This window comes from Malania oleifera, chromosome 9, assembly GCF_029873635.1.
Source record: "Malania oleifera isolate guangnan ecotype guangnan chromosome 9, ASM2987363v1, whole genome shotgun sequence".
Lineage (NCBI taxonomy): Eukaryota > Viridiplantae > Streptophyta > Magnoliopsida > Santalales > Ximeniaceae > Malania > Malania oleifera.
In genome coordinates, this window is record NC_080425.1 from 87,238,820 (window position 1) to 87,258,370 (window position 19,551).

The 19,551-nt window shown below is 37.5% G+C and overlaps 1 protein-coding gene across 1 annotated transcript in view; it reads right to left on the reverse strand.

The window, feature by feature from the left end:
* Positions 1-457: 457 nt before the first annotated feature.
* Positions 458-19,551, reverse strand: part of LOC131164737 (proteasome subunit alpha type-6) — a 34,803-nt gene continuing 15,709 nt past the window's right edge. Inside the window, exons 8-9 of the mRNA XM_058122170.1 lie at positions 1,351-1,410; positions 458-892 (exon numbers count right to left, since the gene is read on the reverse strand). Coding sequence (XP_057978153.1) covers positions 800-892; positions 1,351-1,410 — 153 coding nt within the window. The 3' untranslated portion in view covers positions 458-799. The remainder of the gene's footprint in view (positions 893-1,350; positions 1,411-19,551) is intronic.

Consider the following 19,551-nt stretch of genomic DNA (forward strand, 5'->3'; position numbering starts at 1 on the left):
TCGGTAGTTGTCCACTTCTTACTATTCAATTCCACTTTTCACCCAAATGCTTTACTTTGCACCATTTAAAGGGAATGCATTTAAAGAGTGAAGAGGTCTATTCGGCTTTTTTAATTTCTCTTTGTGCCTTTTTCAACCTTTAAAGCCCTTTTTGGTTGTGAAAAAAATAGATTCATTTTTTCTTTTGAAATAATTATTAAAAAATGCAATTTTTTTTTTAATTCAAGCATTTTATAACTAAACATCAGTTTACTACTTTTCAAATTTCCTATATAAGAATAGTTTTGAAATATAAAAATAAACAGAAGCCGACCTCACAATCGAACTTTAAAAGTTTCTATTCATTTTCTTATTCATACAGATTTTTCTCCCCCAACCCCATCCCAGCCTCCTACCAAGGGCAGCCTCCGTTATTCCATGCCCTACACCAGAACCAAAATGGACAGAGCAACCAGCATAGTTCAAGTGTCTTCACCAACACAACAATTGGCATTCCCCTTGTTCTAGGGATGCTTTAGCTGAAACAAATAGCCTCATTTGACCACTAAAGCCATTTTTGGATGTCTAAATTCAAGACGAGCACCAGCTCACTGGCATAATGTATTATCATCTACAACTAGATATTTCAAAGATCTGCGAGTAGAAAGGTGAAAATGCATAATATTTAAGGGCAACAACACAAATACCCCCGATCCAAATGAATTAAGAACGTCTTCTATGATTGGAAAGTGAGGGGTTTCAAATTAAATTTTATCTTGCAACTTTTAGCACCATTCAGCTGTAGCTTGCTCAAATACTTCTAGTCACGTTCGCTTATGGCAGTCAGGTGCTCATCTATCTCTTCAATGGACAATGCTTTGAAGATGGGATTATCCTTCCTCACAACTCCAACCTACAAACAGTAAGGATTTTAATTTACTTCCAAAAATAGGAATAACAAATAATAGCAGCATCACTACCAACTTTAACTCAAAAGCCTAGTACAATAAAGAGGACACTACTTCAGTTTACAAAGAGAGGGAGAAGCCACCATGAAGGTTTCACTATGGTCAATCTGCCCTCTCACTGACTGAAAGAATTATGAGTTAAAAAAGGAATGGGAGGAAACTCTTGAATGGAATTCATGATAAGCTCTTCAAAGAGTCTTTGTAGCCATATAATTTCTCTCCAATACATTATTACGTCTTCATCCAATGTTACCTAGAACATGGAACACTTCAATGCTGTTGCCAACTATCATATCATATAAAATTATGTAGCTGCTAAGGCATTCCACAATGGATCAAATCTAGCTCCCCATGACACAAACGCCATACAAAAAAATAAAATCACACATGGAACATTCAATACCTCAATTTCATTGGCCTTGAAGTCCTCCTGTAAAACCGATTGAAGAGCAGAAATAGCTGTCTGTACATTGGAAGCAGTAGGGCGATGTTAGGGTTCAGAAAAACAAATAAATAAATAAATAAATAAAACATGCATGGTTTTTCAAATGTATTGTACAACCATAAGTCTTACGCTGCCCCTGTGGTAGTCTTTAGAAAAAGGAAGAAAACATTATTTGCAAAGTCCACAGATATCTTATTGGAGAAGTGGTGGTGCAAAAAGCCCACTTGCATACAGTGAGAGCAGACACTAGAGCAGCCATAAGTAGATCTTAAACATATTAACAATCAAAATAGCATTTAAGTCAAATTAAAAATTAAAAAAGGCACATCTAGATGACAAATATCTTGAACTCCTCCCATAACCTTCTCCTTTCAAATAAATACAGGTGAAAAGTCTCACGTATATTCGGCCTCATCCCTTCATTTTCTTCATCATAATTTCAGTTTATACTATAAAATGCTGAAGTCACATGAATCCTGAGTATTTTCAGTTAGGAAGAATATATTGATTACTAAAACCATGACTACTCAAACCAAGTAAAAACATGACCAAACAACTTGATCCCAGATATCCTAAATAATTCTCCTTCCATCCTCATCCCTTTAATAGCACATTGTTAAATGAAATTTAATGCAGATTCAACATCCTCCCTCTCTTTTTCCCTATTATATAAGTGGTAAAATATCCATGTTATTTTAAAATTTGTTCGCTGCATAGAAATCTAGTAGCAAAAAAGAAGCTCACATCATAGGAAACAATATAATATAAAATAATTTATGATACTGATAATCTGCATCAGTGCTAGCAAAGTGTCACAATCTAGCACCTTATAAGAACCAATAGAATAAGGATGCACATGCAATATGACTAGTTTAATGTTTTCTTCATTGCTGTTGTAATGTTCCAGAAAGCCTTTTAGGGGGTGAGAGTGGTCATCCTGATTGTGAGCTTGTCAAAAGTAGGGATGAGTCCATGTCCGGTGTGCTAATAGGCTGCCCACACAGGCCACACCCACCTACATCATGTATAAATTTCCCTTATTGATGCATGGAAGCTTGATCATAATGATAATACAAAGCATACACATTACTGCATGTGCATTGTCGACCATGATGCTGCTTCCTTGATAGTGTTCTGGATGCATATTGTATGAATGATTATTTACCACCGGTGCTCACTATTTTGATTTCTGCCACTTTGGATGAGTAATTATTTTTATTGGCACATGTCATGTGGCTTATGTTGCATTTGTTCTTGCAGGCCTTGATCAAATAATCATTGCCTAGTTTGCTTGGAATAGTCCAATACAAGAGCCACCTGAGCCTAATTAAGGAAAAAAAAAATTTGAGTCTGTGACACTTTGTATCAGGGTGGGGTTTATTACCATGACTGATAATGTGGAGGCCAACAAGAAGGCAAAAAACAGACATGATGCAAAAGCTGTTTAACTCCATGCCCTAGTGGCAAAAATTCCAAATACCAAAGGAGAAACAGAACTTGTTGACTTAGAAGTAAAATCCCTGGAGAAAAGGCCAATAGAGCTTGAGGCTTTCCAAGAACAAGCAGATGCTTTCAAGGCCATAGTTAACAAAAGTCACTTTAAGATTTTCACAAGACTCACAACTCACAAGTCAACAGTAATTATTAGCACACTCATGATGATCTATACAGTGGGAAGAGCATGAAAGAATAACATTGATACTACTTCCCAAAGTAATGAAAACAAAATGCTGAAAAAGATTGAGTTTACCTGGAGAAAGCCAAAAAGTGCAAGAAGAAATGGATAAACAAGGGCAATGATGACAACAATTTGAAGTTGAATATCTCATGCTTGACAAAGTGATGCCAAAAACAACTTCATTTCTTCCACAACGAAGCTAAGAGTATATACATAAGTATAAAGAGTCAACCCCAATTGTGGCGAAAGTGGACAAAGCATCATATTGGATTTAACCACTACAGCCAATAAAAATTGACCTTATCTTCAACATCAGCAAAATGAAACCATATTGTGCAAATTCAAGACATGTAGACAAAAGGTTCGAAGAACACCCATTACAGAGAAGCACTCAAAACTGGGGAAAAGAAACAACTGGAGGAGTATCTAGTAATCAGTGGAGGGCAAAGACCTACAACACTTCACACGGAAGATAGAATATTTCTTAGCTTCTAAGTCAACAAGGATGGTGAGAGATTGAGGGGAAGAGAATGTCACAAGCTAAAGCCTTCAGTGGATGAATAGGGTTCACTATGTAAATATGTAATATTTTAAGGATGTACCAGCAGTATTACTCCAGTGTTTTGTTTTTTGACTCGTGTCAGTATTAAAAAGCTCCCTCCAGGGGACCAGTCATCCTAAATTGAGCTAGCCACCACTAGGGGTCAGTTTATGTCCCATCAGCTTGTAAGTTGCCCTTCACGCAATCATGTGTAAACTCCTCCTAATCTTGCTAATAATACAAGTAGACCCATTTACCATACATGCATCATAGCCAATAATCCATTAAAATTAAAGTTGCTTGCTGACTAGTGCCACAGATGTCTATTGCGTAAATGATGCTTGTTCGCATGCGCATACTCTTTGTTGACTACATTGCTCATTTGGACACGTATATTTTTATTGTGTGGTTTATGTTGTGTTTATATTTGCAGTGCTAGATTGAGTAATCCCTGGCTAACTTGCTTAGAAGTGTCCAAAACTAGGGCCAAAAGAGCCTAACCTGATCCTGAAAAGTTTAGCAAGTCAGAGAGCAACCAGTTGATTGAGGGTAAAACGTCAGTCGACTGTACATCAGTGTTTTTTACTTACATGCTTTCTTCAAACACTAATCCTTGTTCCCTATTAAAAATACTTCTCTACTATGCAATAGACCTAGATTACTGCAGATTTTCTCTCTTTTGATTTCAGATTATTCTTTTGCATATGAATACCCAAAATTCATATTGCTTTCTATTAGTTTTACTGTAATCCAAAGAGGGGGGTGAATTGGTATTTTCAAATTTTATCCCCTAGGTCAATCCCCTAACAGCAGTATTACACAAACCTAAGGTCAATCTAGTGCAGATAAAGTAAATCAATATAAATATACAACAGAAATTAAATTGCACAAATAAGGTCCATGACACAAAACAAATGGAGCTTCCTTGGGTCAAAAATATTATCATGGAATGAAATTCCCGGCAATCCCATACCTAGAAATGAGATGCTTGGCTCATGATAATATTATTTTGGTTCGCATTGTAAGATTCTCAGGAATATACACAAGTTCCCATATCAATATTTGGTTCAACATGAGAATCATGACAAGCATTTTAAAACACTAATCATTATACCCTTGACATGTGTATAACCAATATATAAAAAATACTTATATTTTGAATACAAAAACTTACTAAGAATGTGTACTTAATTAAATACATGTCCTAAAATTTTCAAGAATCACAAACTTAAAAGCTCGAAGCTTAGATAATAAATTGGCAAAAATGAATTGTGGGCAATATAGCATCTAAATATTAACCATTATTTTAAATTACTACAACACTAATAATATTGTTACTTTCATTTTTACTAATAATGTATTATTTTAAATATAATCGTAGAGCATGATAATACTATTGGAGCATTGTTGTCCAACCTGCCAAAATAAGGATGGCAATTTGGTACAAAGAATAGGATTCCCATGGGAATGGGATTCCATGAAACTTACTCATGGGGATGGATGGGAATAGGATGTCTATGTTTAATAGGAATCCTTTCATTCCCAAATATGAACATTCGCACCATTACAGATTCTTATGCTCAAACAAACATGGGAATGAAATGCCATAGACATCGATTTCTAGAAATCTTAAAAGATTCCGCAAATCAAACAGCCCTTTAGGGGCTAACCCTATCTCAATTGCCTTTTGGGATCTAGTGATCAAGAGAGTTCGTAGGAGTTTTACGGGGTGGAAGAGGGCATATTTGTCCTCAAAGGTTGTGCAACTCTCATCAATGCTTCCCTTTCTAATATTCATATTTTTTCTTTTTTTTATCTCTTTTCACTTTTTAGAGTTCCTAAGAGGTTAGTTAGTGTTTTGGAGAGGCTGATGAGAAATTTCTCATGGCCTCGTAGTGAAGACAATAAGAGGGATCACCTTTCTAGTTAGGATGTGCCGACGTTGCTATGAGACCTAAGTTTGAAGGGGGTTTGTGACTTGGCAATGCAGTTTCAAAGAACATTTCTTAAGTCAAAAAATGGTTATGGAGATTTCCCTGGCACAACGTCATTAAAAGCAAGGACTTGAATTTTGATTTCAATACAAATTTCAATGGTCTCAATTTACAAGAATTTCAACAAAGAATTTAATTTCGATTTCGATTAAAGAAATAAAAGAAATTTATAGAAAATGATGGAAATTTACAATGAAACTTTGGGAACCTTTCGCAACCAAACGAGGGGTTGCTAGGGCTGTTGGTTAAATATCTAGAAGCACACCTAAATTGATTTTGTCAAGTTTATCTTTTCAACATTCCCCCTTAAACTTGATTGTCCAAGCTTCATCATTCCAAGCATCATCTTCAATCTTAAAAATATATCATGTTTAAGTGGCTTCGTGAAAATATTTGCAATCTAATCTTAAGTCCTGCAAGAAATCAATTCAACCTTCTTGTTCTTCACATGCTCTCTGGTGAAATGATACCTTGTATTAATGTGCTTGCTTCTTTCATGGTATACTAGGTTCTTCGCTAGTGCAATCGCTGACCAATTATCAATATAAAACTTTGTGGGATCATTTTGTGAAAATCCCAGAAATTTCAAAACATTTCTGATCCAAATACCATGACAGATGGCTGAGCTAGCAGCAACATACTCAGCCTCATATGATGACAGCATTACAACGGCTTGCTTTTTGGATGACCAAGTAAACGATGTATCACCCATAAAGAAAGTGAATCCAATTGCATTCTTCCTTTCATCGATCTCTTCCCCAATCGCTATCTGAATAGCCAACAAATTTGTTGTCTTCACTCGATGCGTAGAACATACCATCATTGATAGTACCCTTGATATAACAAAGTATCCTCTTTGCTGCATTCAAATGGGACTGATCAGGGGTCTCCATATCCCTGCTGACAAGTCCAACTCCATAGAGTATATATGGAATGGTGCACATCAAGTATCTCAAACTTCCAACCAAACTCTTGAAGTAGGTGGGATCAACATCTCCTTGCTCGTTCTTCCTCAACTCCAATCCTGTTTCAATCGGAGTCATGCATGGTTGCAATTTTCCATACCAAACTTCTTCAAAATTTATTTCACATAGTTGCTTTGGGAGATGAAGATTCCCTCTTCACTTTGAATAACTTCTATGCCAAGGAAATGAGTCATTTGGCTAATGTCTGTCATCTCAAATTCCTTGACCATGCTCTACTTGAAAGCCTCACACATTGATGGATTGTTGCCGGTGAATATCAAATCATCAACATATAGGTAGGCAAGTAGCATGCTTTCGTTTGTCTCCTTTATGTATAGTACATGCTTATAGGGACACTTTTCGAATCCATTCACCTAGAAATAGTCATCAATCCTCATGTTCGATGCACGAGGAACCTGCTTCAAACCATAAGCCTTCTCCAACTTGTATAATCTTTCTTCGCTCTTTATCACATATTCAGGTGGCTGATCAATAAAGATTTCTTCATCAAGAAAACCGTTCAGGAATGCCGATTTCACGTCCAATTGGTAAATCTTCCTTCTATTTTGTGCAACTAGTGAAATCAACAACCTAATGGTCTCAAGTCTAGTAACTGAGGCAACGACTTCTCCATAATCAATTCCCTCCTTTTGTTTGTAGACTTTGGCAACAAGTCTTGCTTTGTATCTTTGGACTTCTCCTTGAGCATTCCTCTTGGTCTTGTAAACTAATTTCACTCCAATAGTCTTGCAGCCCTTTAGGAGTGTGGTCAACTCCCAAGTCTTGTTCTCTCAATGAATTGAGTCTCCTCATCCATTGCTTTTCTTCATTTGTCTTCTTTGTTAGCTTCCTCAAAACTAACTGGATCATTGATTAATAGTCGACAATATAGAGTAACATACTCATCCATAAATTTTGTATTTTCATACAGATCATCCAATGTACAAGCTCCTTGGGGCCTCATATTAGAGAGTTATCATTCTATTGGTGATGGAGCTTCATACCTTTGTGGTGATGGGAAACCACGTGGGGGTGTCTGCATGTCTCTAAGTAGTTGTGGCTCTCTAGCCACTTCTCTTGTTTGTGCTGGTTCTTCTCCCTCAAGTGTCAATTATGCATTTCTTGAAGCTTCAGTCTGGTCCCAATTCCAAGATTCATTTACTTAAAAAATGACATCTCGGCTAAAATGACTTTCTTGGTGAAAGGGTTGTAGAGTCCATAACCCATAGTATTGTCACAATATCTAACAAGTATACACTTTTTTCCTTTGTTTTCCAACTTTGTTCTTCTGGCCTCCGAGATTTTGGTATAGGCTATAGAGTCAAGCACTCTGAGATGACTCACACTGGGCTTGTGAGTACCCCATGCTTCATGTAGAGTCTTTGTATCCAAGTTCTTGGTAGGGCATCTATTGAGCAAATAGACCGCACACAACACTACTTCGGCCCAGAAATTTTTGGGCATATCCTTGTCCTTCAACATGCTTTTGGCCATGTTAAGGAACATGCGATTCTTCCTCTTAGCTACACTGTTAAGCTGGGGAGTGTAAGCTGAGGTAAACTAATGTCGAATTCCTTGTTGCCTAAGGAATTCCTGGAAAGCGTCTAAAGCATATTGTCCTCCATGATATGATCGGAGTGACTTGACGTGATAGCAACTTTGCTACTCCACAAGAGCTTTAAACTCTTTGAACTTGTTGAATGCGTCTGACTTCCTTTTGAGGAAGTAAACCCAAGTCTTCCTACTGTAATCATCAGTGAATGAGAGAAAGTATAGATTCTGTCCATTTGAAACTGGGTTCAATGGACCACACATGTCTGTGTACTAGCTTGAGCGGCATGGTTGCTCTCTAGTCGATTTGCTTTTCGAAGCTATTTATGTGTTGTTTGCTAAGAACACAGCTCTCACATATCTCATTTGGGTGGTGAATGTTGGGTAAGCCTTTCAGCATCTTCTTGCTTCCCAACTATTTTAAACTTTCAAAGTTCAGATGTGCATACCTGAGATGCCATAGCTTGTCTTTGTCTTTGTCTTTGATGATAGCGCTTAGACACCTTGGTGTATCATGTTGAAGGGCGAGCAGAAACATTCGATTCTTCGCCATGTGTACTCAAGTAACCAGCATTCCTTGAGCGTCAAAAATGATAAGTTGCATATCTTTAAGACTAATATTGTAGCGTTTCTCCATAAGTTGTCCGAGACTAAGTATATTAATCTTCATGTCTGGCACATAGTACACATTGGAGATAAAAGCATGGTCTTCATCCTTCCACTTGATTAGGACATCTCCTATTCCTCGAACTGGCACTTTAGAGAGATCGCCAAAGGACATCTCTCCCTGAACTTTCTCATCAAGTTTAGTAAATAGGTTCTTTCTGCTAGTCATGTGATTGCTGGCTCCAGAGTCAAGGTACCAAACATTTTGGTCCTCGTGGGTTGAGCTGTGTGCCATCAGCATCAACGATTCTGCTTCAACTTTCTCCTTTTCTACAAAGCTAGCATTTTCATTTACTTTGTTATTTTGGGGATTACCTCTGCACTTATTGTTGTAGTGTCCATACTTGTGGCAGTTGTCACACTGAACGTTTCTCTTGTCTACGTTCAGGCGGTTATTATATCCGCCTTTTCTTCCTTGTCCTCTGCCTCATGGGACATAGTTTTATTGATTGCGTCCTCCTCTAGTGGGACCTCTTCCACCTCTGCTGCCTTCTCTAGATTCAAAGTTTCCAGAACTTCTTCCACGAGATCCTCAGCCTCATCCTCTTCCTCGCTGTGATGTCCCCCCCTTGGTCATATCTATTTGTAGTGAGGGGCAGCTTCGTTTGGAGGGCTTGCTCTAGTGCTTTATCATCACTCCTTCTGTTGACTTTTGCTCATGGGCTTAGAGTGAGCCCACAAGTTCTTCTACAAACATGGTCTCCAGATCTTTTGTTTCTTCCAAGGTTACAGCTATATAATCAAATTTTGGATCCAAATATCGCAAAATTTTCTCACAAATTCTCTTGTCTTTGAGAATCTCTCCATTTCTTCTCAATTGATTTGATACTACCATAACTCATGTATAATAATCAACAATGAATTTAGTAGATTTCATTCTTAAAGATTCGAAATCACCTCGCAATGTTTGAAGACAAATCTTATTCACCTTGTCCGCACTTTTGTGTGTTCGATGGAGAGGGTCCCAAACTTCTTTGGATGTCTTGGCAGATGTAATGATTTTGAACGTGGCCTCATCAAGGCCTTGGTAGATTATGAACTTCGCCTTGCAATCCTTCTTTCGATCGACTCACAAGATCATTCTTTGAGCTTTGGGCAATGCTCCTTCTGCTTCTTTAGATTTGGGTTCGTCATACCCATTTTCCACAATGTCCATGACATCTTGAGCGCCTAATAGGGCTCTCATTTGTATGCACCAATTGTTGTAGTTGTCTTTCGTGAGTTTCAAGATGAGTGTCTGTGCACTACTGTTTGCCATTGGGTCTATGGATGCTTAGTACAGCCTCATGGAGTTTGAATCTCGCAAAACAGACGCCGCCAATTTGGTTGGAACGTCAAAAAATCTTCGAAAGGGTTGGATGCTAACGTGGCAGTGGGTGCTGACATAGCAGTGGGAGAAAATGTGTCATGATAATCTATACCTTCCAGTTGTGCGCAAACCTTTCGCAACCAAATAAGCTTTGAAATGCTCAATAGTGCCATCTGAGTGTCGTTTGATTTTATAAGCCCAACGACAACCTATAAGCTTCTTACCAGGAGGAAGAGAAGTGAGGAACCAAGTGTGGTTGGCATCTAAAGCGGCCAATTTGGATTGCATTGCTTCTTGCCAATGGAAATGAGAAGCTACTTCGGTATAAGATGTAGGCTCAATATCTTGATTGATAGCAGTAGTAAAAGAGCAATGTTGTGGTGAGTAATGATGATAAGAGACAAAATTGCGAAGGGGATATCGCGTACCTTTTTGTGGACTTGATGACAAAAGGCGTCAAATGATTGGGAGACGTCACTTGGTTGCAGACATAATCACATAAAGCCATGGGAGGGTGACGAGGTCATTGAGAACGGCGTAAAATTGGTTCGTGAGGAGGACTAGCTAGTGATTGCTGATGAGAATGGTGCTTGTTTCCAAGCCTCTCAATGGGGATAATTATTCAACATGGTGTAAAGCCATGACGATTTCTTTGAATGTCAAATCCAAGTTAGGTTTCATAGACGGGACCACCACAATGTCGTATGCCACAGCCAAAGGAGACGACTATGCTTCATGGAAAAGATGCAATGATATGATCCTCTCTTGGATGCATCCCATAATTTTTCGGCCTTGTGTAATATATTAGCTACAAAAGTCATCTGAACTTGAGCAAGACAAGCAATGTCCCTCTCAATCTGAAAAATACGAGGGGCATTGCTTTGAGAAAAACTATCCCGAAGGTCTTCCCATACCTCCTAGGCGGCGGTTGAAAAAATGACGCTGTCTGCAAGATCATGTGTGAGTGAATTGAGAATCCAATAGAGGATCATATCGTTGCATCTTTTCCACGAAGCATAGTCGTCTGGCTTGGCTGTGGCAGACGGCATTGTGGTGGTCTCGTCTATGAAACCTAACTTGGATTAGGCATTCAAAGAAATCATCATGGCTCTACACCATGTCGAATAATTATCCCCATTGAGAGGCTTTAAAACAAGCACCATTCTTGGATGATCGGAATGGTGAAAAAAATATGGATTGGTAGCATCAAGGTTGCCCTCATTCGAAGGTTGCTCGTTCACCATGATAATGGGAAACGACGATAAAAGGAAGGCAAAAAAAAGGGCAGGGAGCTAGGGTATCATTCCCTGCTCTGATACCGTGTAAAAGAAGGAAAAAAAAAATATTTGCCTTTGAATAATTTTATTGAATTGGAAGATGTAGCTTTATACAAGAAATTTCCTTTAATCATGCTCGAGATTTCCTACAATCATGCTAGAGAATTTCTTACAATCACTCCTAGAGATTTCCTTCAATCACTCCTACAATCATGCTAATCTATTCTAAAGTATAAAAAACAACTAAACAAATATAAAATTAATACAATATATTTGTCAATGAATGACTGATATAGTTGACCTTCTCAACAGCTTGATTATCACACATCAACTTCATAGGCTGAAAATGTGAAAAACTCAATTCTTCCAACATGTTCTTCAACCAGACAAGTTCACAAGTAGTGTGAGTCATAACTCTATATTTTGATTAAGCACTTGGCCTAGCCACCACAATTTGTTTCTTACTCTTCCAAGAAACCAAATTACCACCAACCAAGATACAGTACTCAGTTGTGGATCTCAAGTCGGAAGGCAACCCAACCCAATTTGCATCTGTATATCCATGGATATAAGTGTGACCCTGATCACAATATAAAAAACCTCCCCCAAGTGCACATTTGAGATATCTCAAGATGTGAATTACTACGTCTCAATGACTTGTCCTCGAAGAATCTAGAAAATTGACTCACACAATCATTGCAAGAGACAAATCCGACCAAGTGATCGTGAGATAATTCAAATTTTCAACAAGTCTTTGGTATATCCGCCACTAACTTTGTTATTAAGATCCATACGTGTATCAACCTTTTTGAATCCCAACAATCCAATTTCATCCAACAGATCAAGAACATACTTCCTCGGTGACGAAATAGTTCCTATACGATATTTAGATACTTCTATACCCAAGAAGTGTTTCAATGGTCCCAAATCTTTGGTTTGAAACTTAATCTATAGAAAAAGTTTGAGACTCTAAATATCTTTATCATCATCACTTGTAATAACAATATCATCCACATAAACAACAAGAAGGATCCTACCCAATGAAGTATAATGATAAAACACAGAATGGTTCACTGCACACTGTCAAGACCAAACTCAAGTACTACAACACTGAAACGACCGAACAATGCTCTAAGAAACTGTTGTAAACCATATAGTGTCTTCTTGAGCCAACACACTAAGCCTAACTACCCCTGAGCAACAAACTCAGATGGTTGCTCCATATAGACCTCATTCTCAAGATCACCATGCAAGAAGGCATCTTCACATCCATCTGATACAGAGGGCAATGACAAGTAGTGGCCAAGGAGATGAACATACATACTGATGTAAGTTTGGCAACCAAAGAAAAGGTGTCAAAATAATCCAAACCATACCCCCGAGTATACCCCTCAGCAACAAGACAGGCATTCAGATGAGCCATAGAACCATTGGGGTTGACTTTCACAGTGTATACCCAATGACAACCAACTGCAAACTTGTCTGGAGGAAGAGATACCAAGTTCCAAGTGTCATTGTCTTGTAAAGCATTCATCTCTTCAACCATAGCATTCCTTCACCCAAAGTGGGTTAAGGCTTCCAAAACAAATTTAGGAAGGTCAGTAGATGATAGAAGCAATAACAAAACAATAATAGGAAGGTGATAAGAAGTCATAATAAACATAGTTGGAAATAGGAGTTGGGCACATGTGTGTTTACATTTCCGAACAACAATGAAAGGATCAACATCATAGGAAATATGATCATCATATAAGGAAACCAAAGGCGTGGAAGTAGAAGCTAAAGGGGACTCTCTTCCTTGGAGTCGTCGTCATGAATACACTAGAAAATAGGATGATCACGACAATGAAAAGGACTTGAACTACATGGAGATTCAGATGGATGGTTAGGCAAGGACAGCAAAGTGGAATCTAGAAGATTAGGCAAAAGGAAGAGACTCATTGATCTCCAAAGCACTCAAGGACTAGGTGTAGCAAGATGTAGACTCAAAGAAGGTAACATCGGCAGAAACAAAGAAGTCATGCAACACAAGACTATAACAACAATATCTCTATTGAGTACATGAGGAGCCCAGAATGACATATTTTATAGCATAAGGAACCAGCATACCCGCCCCAAGAGTTAGTGGATGAACAAAGGACACACACCTGAATATGCGAGGAAGGAGTGAGAATAAAGGTGAATTAGGAAAGTGAATGGAGTAAGGAATTTTATCACTAAGAACAAAGGATGGCATCCTGTTGAATTAGATAGCAAGCGATAAGTACAGCATCACTTCCAAAACATTTTAGTTACATGCATTTTAAAAAGAAAGGTGCAAGTAATTTCAAGCATATGTCTATTTTTCCCCTCTGCAACCCCATTTGTTAAGAAGTGTGGGCACAGGATCATTGATGGACAATACCAAACTAAGTCATATAAGTAGTGAATTGTGAACTAAAATACTCTTAACATTATCACTTCGAGGTAATCGAACTAAAAAACCAAATTGAGTCTTTATTTCAAAACAAAAAGGGCAAAATATATAAAATAACTTGGAAAAATATTTATTAAATATAGCTAAGCCATTCTTGAATAATCATCCACAAAGGTTACAAAGTACTGGAAAACCCAACTTCGATACAACGCTACTAGGACCCCAAACATAAGAATGGACTAACATGAAAAGGCTTCCAGCCTGTTTATTGACTTAAAAATTGAAAGGGACACGATGATGCTTTCCTAACTGACAAGACACACAATCAAGACTGGACACAAAACTCAAATCAGGAACAAGACGTTTTAACTTTTTCTAGTGAAGGATGACAAAGACGACAATAAATTTAGAGAGGTGTGGCAGCAGCAATGTATGCGGTAGAAGGAGATAGCGGCTCAAAGTGAAAAAGTCCACCAACTTCACGCTCTCCACCAGTCGTGTTCCTCGTCTTCAAGTTCGGAATAACCACAAAATCAAGGAAGAATGTTATTGAACAATTCATAGATTTAGTAATCTTGCTAACGGACATAAGATTGAAAAGAAACATGGAATATACAAAACCAAAGGAAGAGAACTAGAAAAAGTGGGATTTACAGTTCCAATTCCCTTGACTGCAGTGGTGGATCCATCAACAAGATTAACACAAGATAAATTTGCAAGACATTGAAGAGTGGAGAAGAAATTAGATATACCTGTGATATGATTGGCAACGGAGGCCATGACCCAAGGACTACGACGAGAAGTACTAGAATACAAGCATACTATGGAATTACCTGTTTGGGCAAGAGATTCAAAGGGGAAAGAAGCTTGTTCTGACACTTGATACTACTGGAACTTAGAATACTCTTCCTTTGACACGGGTACAATATGTTGCCCCCCACTCGGCCCCAAAGGTGCGGAATTTGTGGTTAGCTGCCCCTAAAGGTGTGAATTCAGTGGTGGTTGCAATGGCAACACATGAAGGTCTACCGTATAGATCCAACATTGCTTAATAGTATGATTACTTCGTCCACAATTAGTGCACTAGCGAGGAGTGCCTCTACCTCATCCATCGCTACCACCATGACCACTCGAACCACCTTGATAACTTTTGCGGTTGTTTGGTAAAGAACTAGAATCACCCTACGTAGCAAAGACTATCCTTTCAGAGCTAGATGCAAGAGCAAGAGAATGTGTGCTAAAGGAAGCATGAAAAACACGAGAATAAACATCGGCAAATGAAGGCAACTCTGCACTACTAAATATTTGGGATCGGACTGCCTCAAACTCGAGTCTCAAGCTACTAAAACCCAAAGAACTATCATCTGATCCCTCTGCTTCTACATCTCACGAACGTTGGTGGTTATAGGTAGCACGTCATTAAGCTCCTCATGAATACAATTCATCTCTCCAAAATAGTCTACAATGCTCCTATCTCCTTATTGTAACTGAAAGTACTCCTAGGATAAATCATACATATGTGTAATGTTACTAGAGTATAGAAGTTTAGCGTAATCCCAAATCTCCTTGCACATATCTAGATGCATATACGTTTGTGCAATTTGTAGCTCCATTGAATTCCACAAGAGGGAAACAATCAAGGCATCTTCTTGAATCCACACTTCTTTTCTCTTTTCATTACAAGGGTCAGACTGGAGCAAGTAGTCAAATTTTCCCAATCCTGCTAAATAAACACCCAAACAACTTTAGGCCATAGAACATAATTCATCCCATCCAACTTTTGAGTCGTTATCTGTGGCAGCGATGAAGGGAATTTTTGGCATTCATAGACTCCATCTCAACACTCACAAACTTGCAGCCACACCAATGCCAAACAATAAGAACAATCAAAACCAATCGGGACAATCACGAACTCTGCAAAGCACCAACACAACCATGGACGAGGTGATCGACTTACCAACAAAGATAGCACAGCCACAGCATCACAATCTTAACTTACAAACACTGCCACAGGTCCAAGAAACTCATAAAGAAGCCTTTACAAACACTGAACAAAAACTAATGGATTACCACGAGTGCATGGTTGAAAAAGGTTGGATCTTTGGGCCAAAAACATGCCCAACAGCTTGATAATATTGCCAATAGAAGGAATTGGAACATGGAAGAGGGAAAAAAGAAAAAAAGGAAAAAGGTGGCTGGAAACTCTCTCATGTGCCAGTGCATGGAGTAGGCATTGCCGGCAGTTGGCCTGCGCATGGGACTGTTTCCAGCAATGGGGTTTATAGGGATAGGCTTCGGAGGGTTCTGTTTTTGGCTATATGGTTGGTATCGTGAAATAATGAATGGGGGATGTGTATCTGCGAAGGGCAGCTACAGGAATGTGTTTTCCGAAGACAGCAGAGTATGATAGGGTTTAGGTTGGATCATGCTCTAATACCATGCTGGGATTTTGATTAAATGAATCAAATACATTCTAATGACAATAATACCCTTACTAACTCTCACTAATTAACATACTAACACATTTAATAATAATACTAAAAGACATAAATAACCTCTTAACAACTATATATAAAAATAAAGGAGATTTTCAAAACTGTAATAACTATCATGGAATTAAACTTATGAGTCACACAATAAAATTATGGAAAAGAATAGTTGAACAAAGATTAAAGTTAGAAACATCTCAAAAAATTAATTTGGTTTTATGTCTGGGATATCTACTAAAGAAGCTATATATCTTTCAATAAAATTAATGGAAAAAATTTAGGAAAAAGGAGGACTTGCATATACTATTATTGACGTAGCAAAAGCATACAATGGGGTACTAGGGAAGTTATACGTTGGGTTTTAGAAAAAAAAGGATCTATGTAGTAGGCATACTAATGTCATTAAGGAAATGTACAAAGGAGTAGTAACTAGCAAATTTCCAATCACAATATGTGTATATCAAGGATATGCTTTAAGCCCTTACCTTTTTGCTCTAGTGATGGATGAATTTACCAAGAGTATCCAAAATGAGATTCCGTGGCACATGTTGTTTACAGATGATATTGTCTTGATTGATGAAACTAGGGGTGGAGTAAAACCTACATTAGAATTATAGAAAGAAGCTTTAGAATTTTGAGGCTTTAGGATAAGTAGAAAAAGATGATATTGTCTTGAATGATGAAACTAGGGGTGAAGTAGAATCTAAGTTAGAATTATGGAGAGAAGCTTAGTATCTAGAGGCTTTAGGATAAGTAGAAATAAGATATAATACATGAAATGTAATTTCAGTAATAGTAGGAGGAATATTGGAGAAAGGGTTAAACTTGATGGTGAAGAAATCAATATTATTAGCAGATTTCAATACATTGGATCTATTATGCATGCTGAAGGAGCAATTAAGAAGATGTAATGCAGGTTGGGTAAAATGGAGAAGTGCTTCATGCATGCTGTGTGATTGTAGAATAGCCTTAAAATTAAAAGGGAAGTTCTATGAGACGGCTGTAAGACCAACTATGCTATATGGATCAAAATGTTGGGCAACTAAGAAACAACATATCCAAAAGGTAAAAGTTGTTGCGATGAAAATGTTAAGACATTTGAGTGGTACAACATTACGATAAATTAAAGAACGAACATATTCTCAGTAAGTCAGGCGTAGCTCCTATAAAATATAAGGGGGGGGCAGCTCAAATGGTTTGGACACCTACAGTGTAGGCAAAATAAAGCACCAATGAGGAAGAACGAGTTATTGTGACGAGCAGTAGAAAAGTAGAGGTAGACCTCAAATAACTTGGAATGAGATAGTAAGGATTTAATAGCCTTGAATTTGTCAAGAAATTGCTCATGATTGCAAATATAGCGGAAAAGGATTCATATAGTCGACACCACCTAGTGGGACTTCAAAATTGGTTTGTTGTTGTTTTTGTATCATCATCATCATAAATTCATAATAATAATAAGGGGGTATGCTTAGTTTAGGGCTTCAAAACAAGGGTGAAATAATGAGGTACACTTCGTTTAGGGCTTCAAATTTTATTTTTCTTTTCCATTTTTTTTCCATTAAAATTTGAGTTATAGAGCTGAATTTCACTCAAAATCTACTGAAATTTCGAAATTTCAGTCGAAATTTTTCAAAAACAAATTTGGAAGTGAGTTTCCATTTGATAACCTCCAAAACTCAAAATTTCGATGTTTCAACCGAAATTTAAGTCCTTGTCTCCTTCTTTACAAGTAAGTACAATGTTCATCAAAACGTAGAGGAAGTGACAATGTTTCTTAGACTCAATCCTTTGAAGTTCATTTCCGAAGTTGCCCAATTGTTATTTCCTCTTACTTGAATTTCTATCAATTTGGCATGGACACACCTTGGATGCCTCGGTGCCCTGCCTTTTCAGATTATCTTCCTTTCATAATGCTCTAATAGAGAGATTGATGAGCTCATTACTTTTTGAAATCCTTTGCTCCTCATCTGGGGAGTAATTCTAGGGTCTGGTTAGGGGATTCTTTGGGTTTTTTTTTACCTATAGATCTTGCTTTCAATCTTTCTTCATGTATTGAAACCTTCAACCCCCTCTTCTTTTCTTGGAATAGTGTCATTTGTAAAGCTAAGGTTCCTTTTAAGATAAAGCCATTCACTTTGGACTTGTCTTAATAGAATTAATACGAATGACTTGTTGCAGGTAAGGAGACCCTCCAAGGCCATCAATCCAAAAATCTATGTGATGTGCTTGCCGGGTGGTGAGACATCCATGTTCTGCCCTGTTCTCTATTCTTGGTGAAACATGGGTAGCCTTGCCAAGTGTGGCCAAATTCTAGTTGGTGCAGCATTGGCGTTTCGGAAAGAACAAAATAGTGGTGGCCTTATGGAAGTATGTGGTTTATGCTATTTTTTGGACTTGGTCTGCTGAGAGGAATGCAATAACTTTCAATGCTAAAACTAATTCTTTATATGGATAGGTTCTTTTTGGGCACACTCTTGGGGAATGTTTGGTGGGGTTTCATTGTCTAACCACAAAACAGACTAAAGGGCAGCACTTCCATAATTTTCCTCAGCTGAGAACTAGAGGATTCTTGTCCTTTAAAGCTTGTGTATAGTTTCTTTTTATTAAAGGATAAACTGTTTCTTAGAGAGAGAGAGAGATGGCTAATATGAATAGGCAAATTTTGTGAAAGATCACAACATTCACTGCAATCAAATCGAAATTCAAATGATGAACCAGATTCGAAATATTAATTTTGTCATTTGTGAATGAGTGATTGAATTCAATTGAAGATTCAGCACAAATTCTAAAAATTGGCTTCAAGTGACTTGTATATATGACAATAAAAAAATAAAATACATTGATGAACATTAAATGACATGCACCTAATATACATGGATACATACATACATACATACATATATATATATATAACTGAAAAATAAATTTATTTATAAGGAAGCTTAAAAAGAAAAGATAACTAATCTTTAAAATATAAACCCAAAAACTTCTAGCTTCCTAATAGACTACTCTTAAGGAGAATCAAACAAATGGGATTTTTAAACTCTTCTGAAAAAGTTTGCAAACACTAAAAGAATACAAAAGAGAGATAAAAGCTAGATGCTTTTGTTTATTTAATTATAGAGGATCTTCAAAAGGGTTAAGATCTTCTCTGTTAAAAATGGAGAATTTAGCGTTCTAGATTATGATTCAACTAATTTAAACAATTAAAACCTAAGTACCTAACTCACCAATTAGAAATCATAAGATTCAAATCAACAATTGTACAAT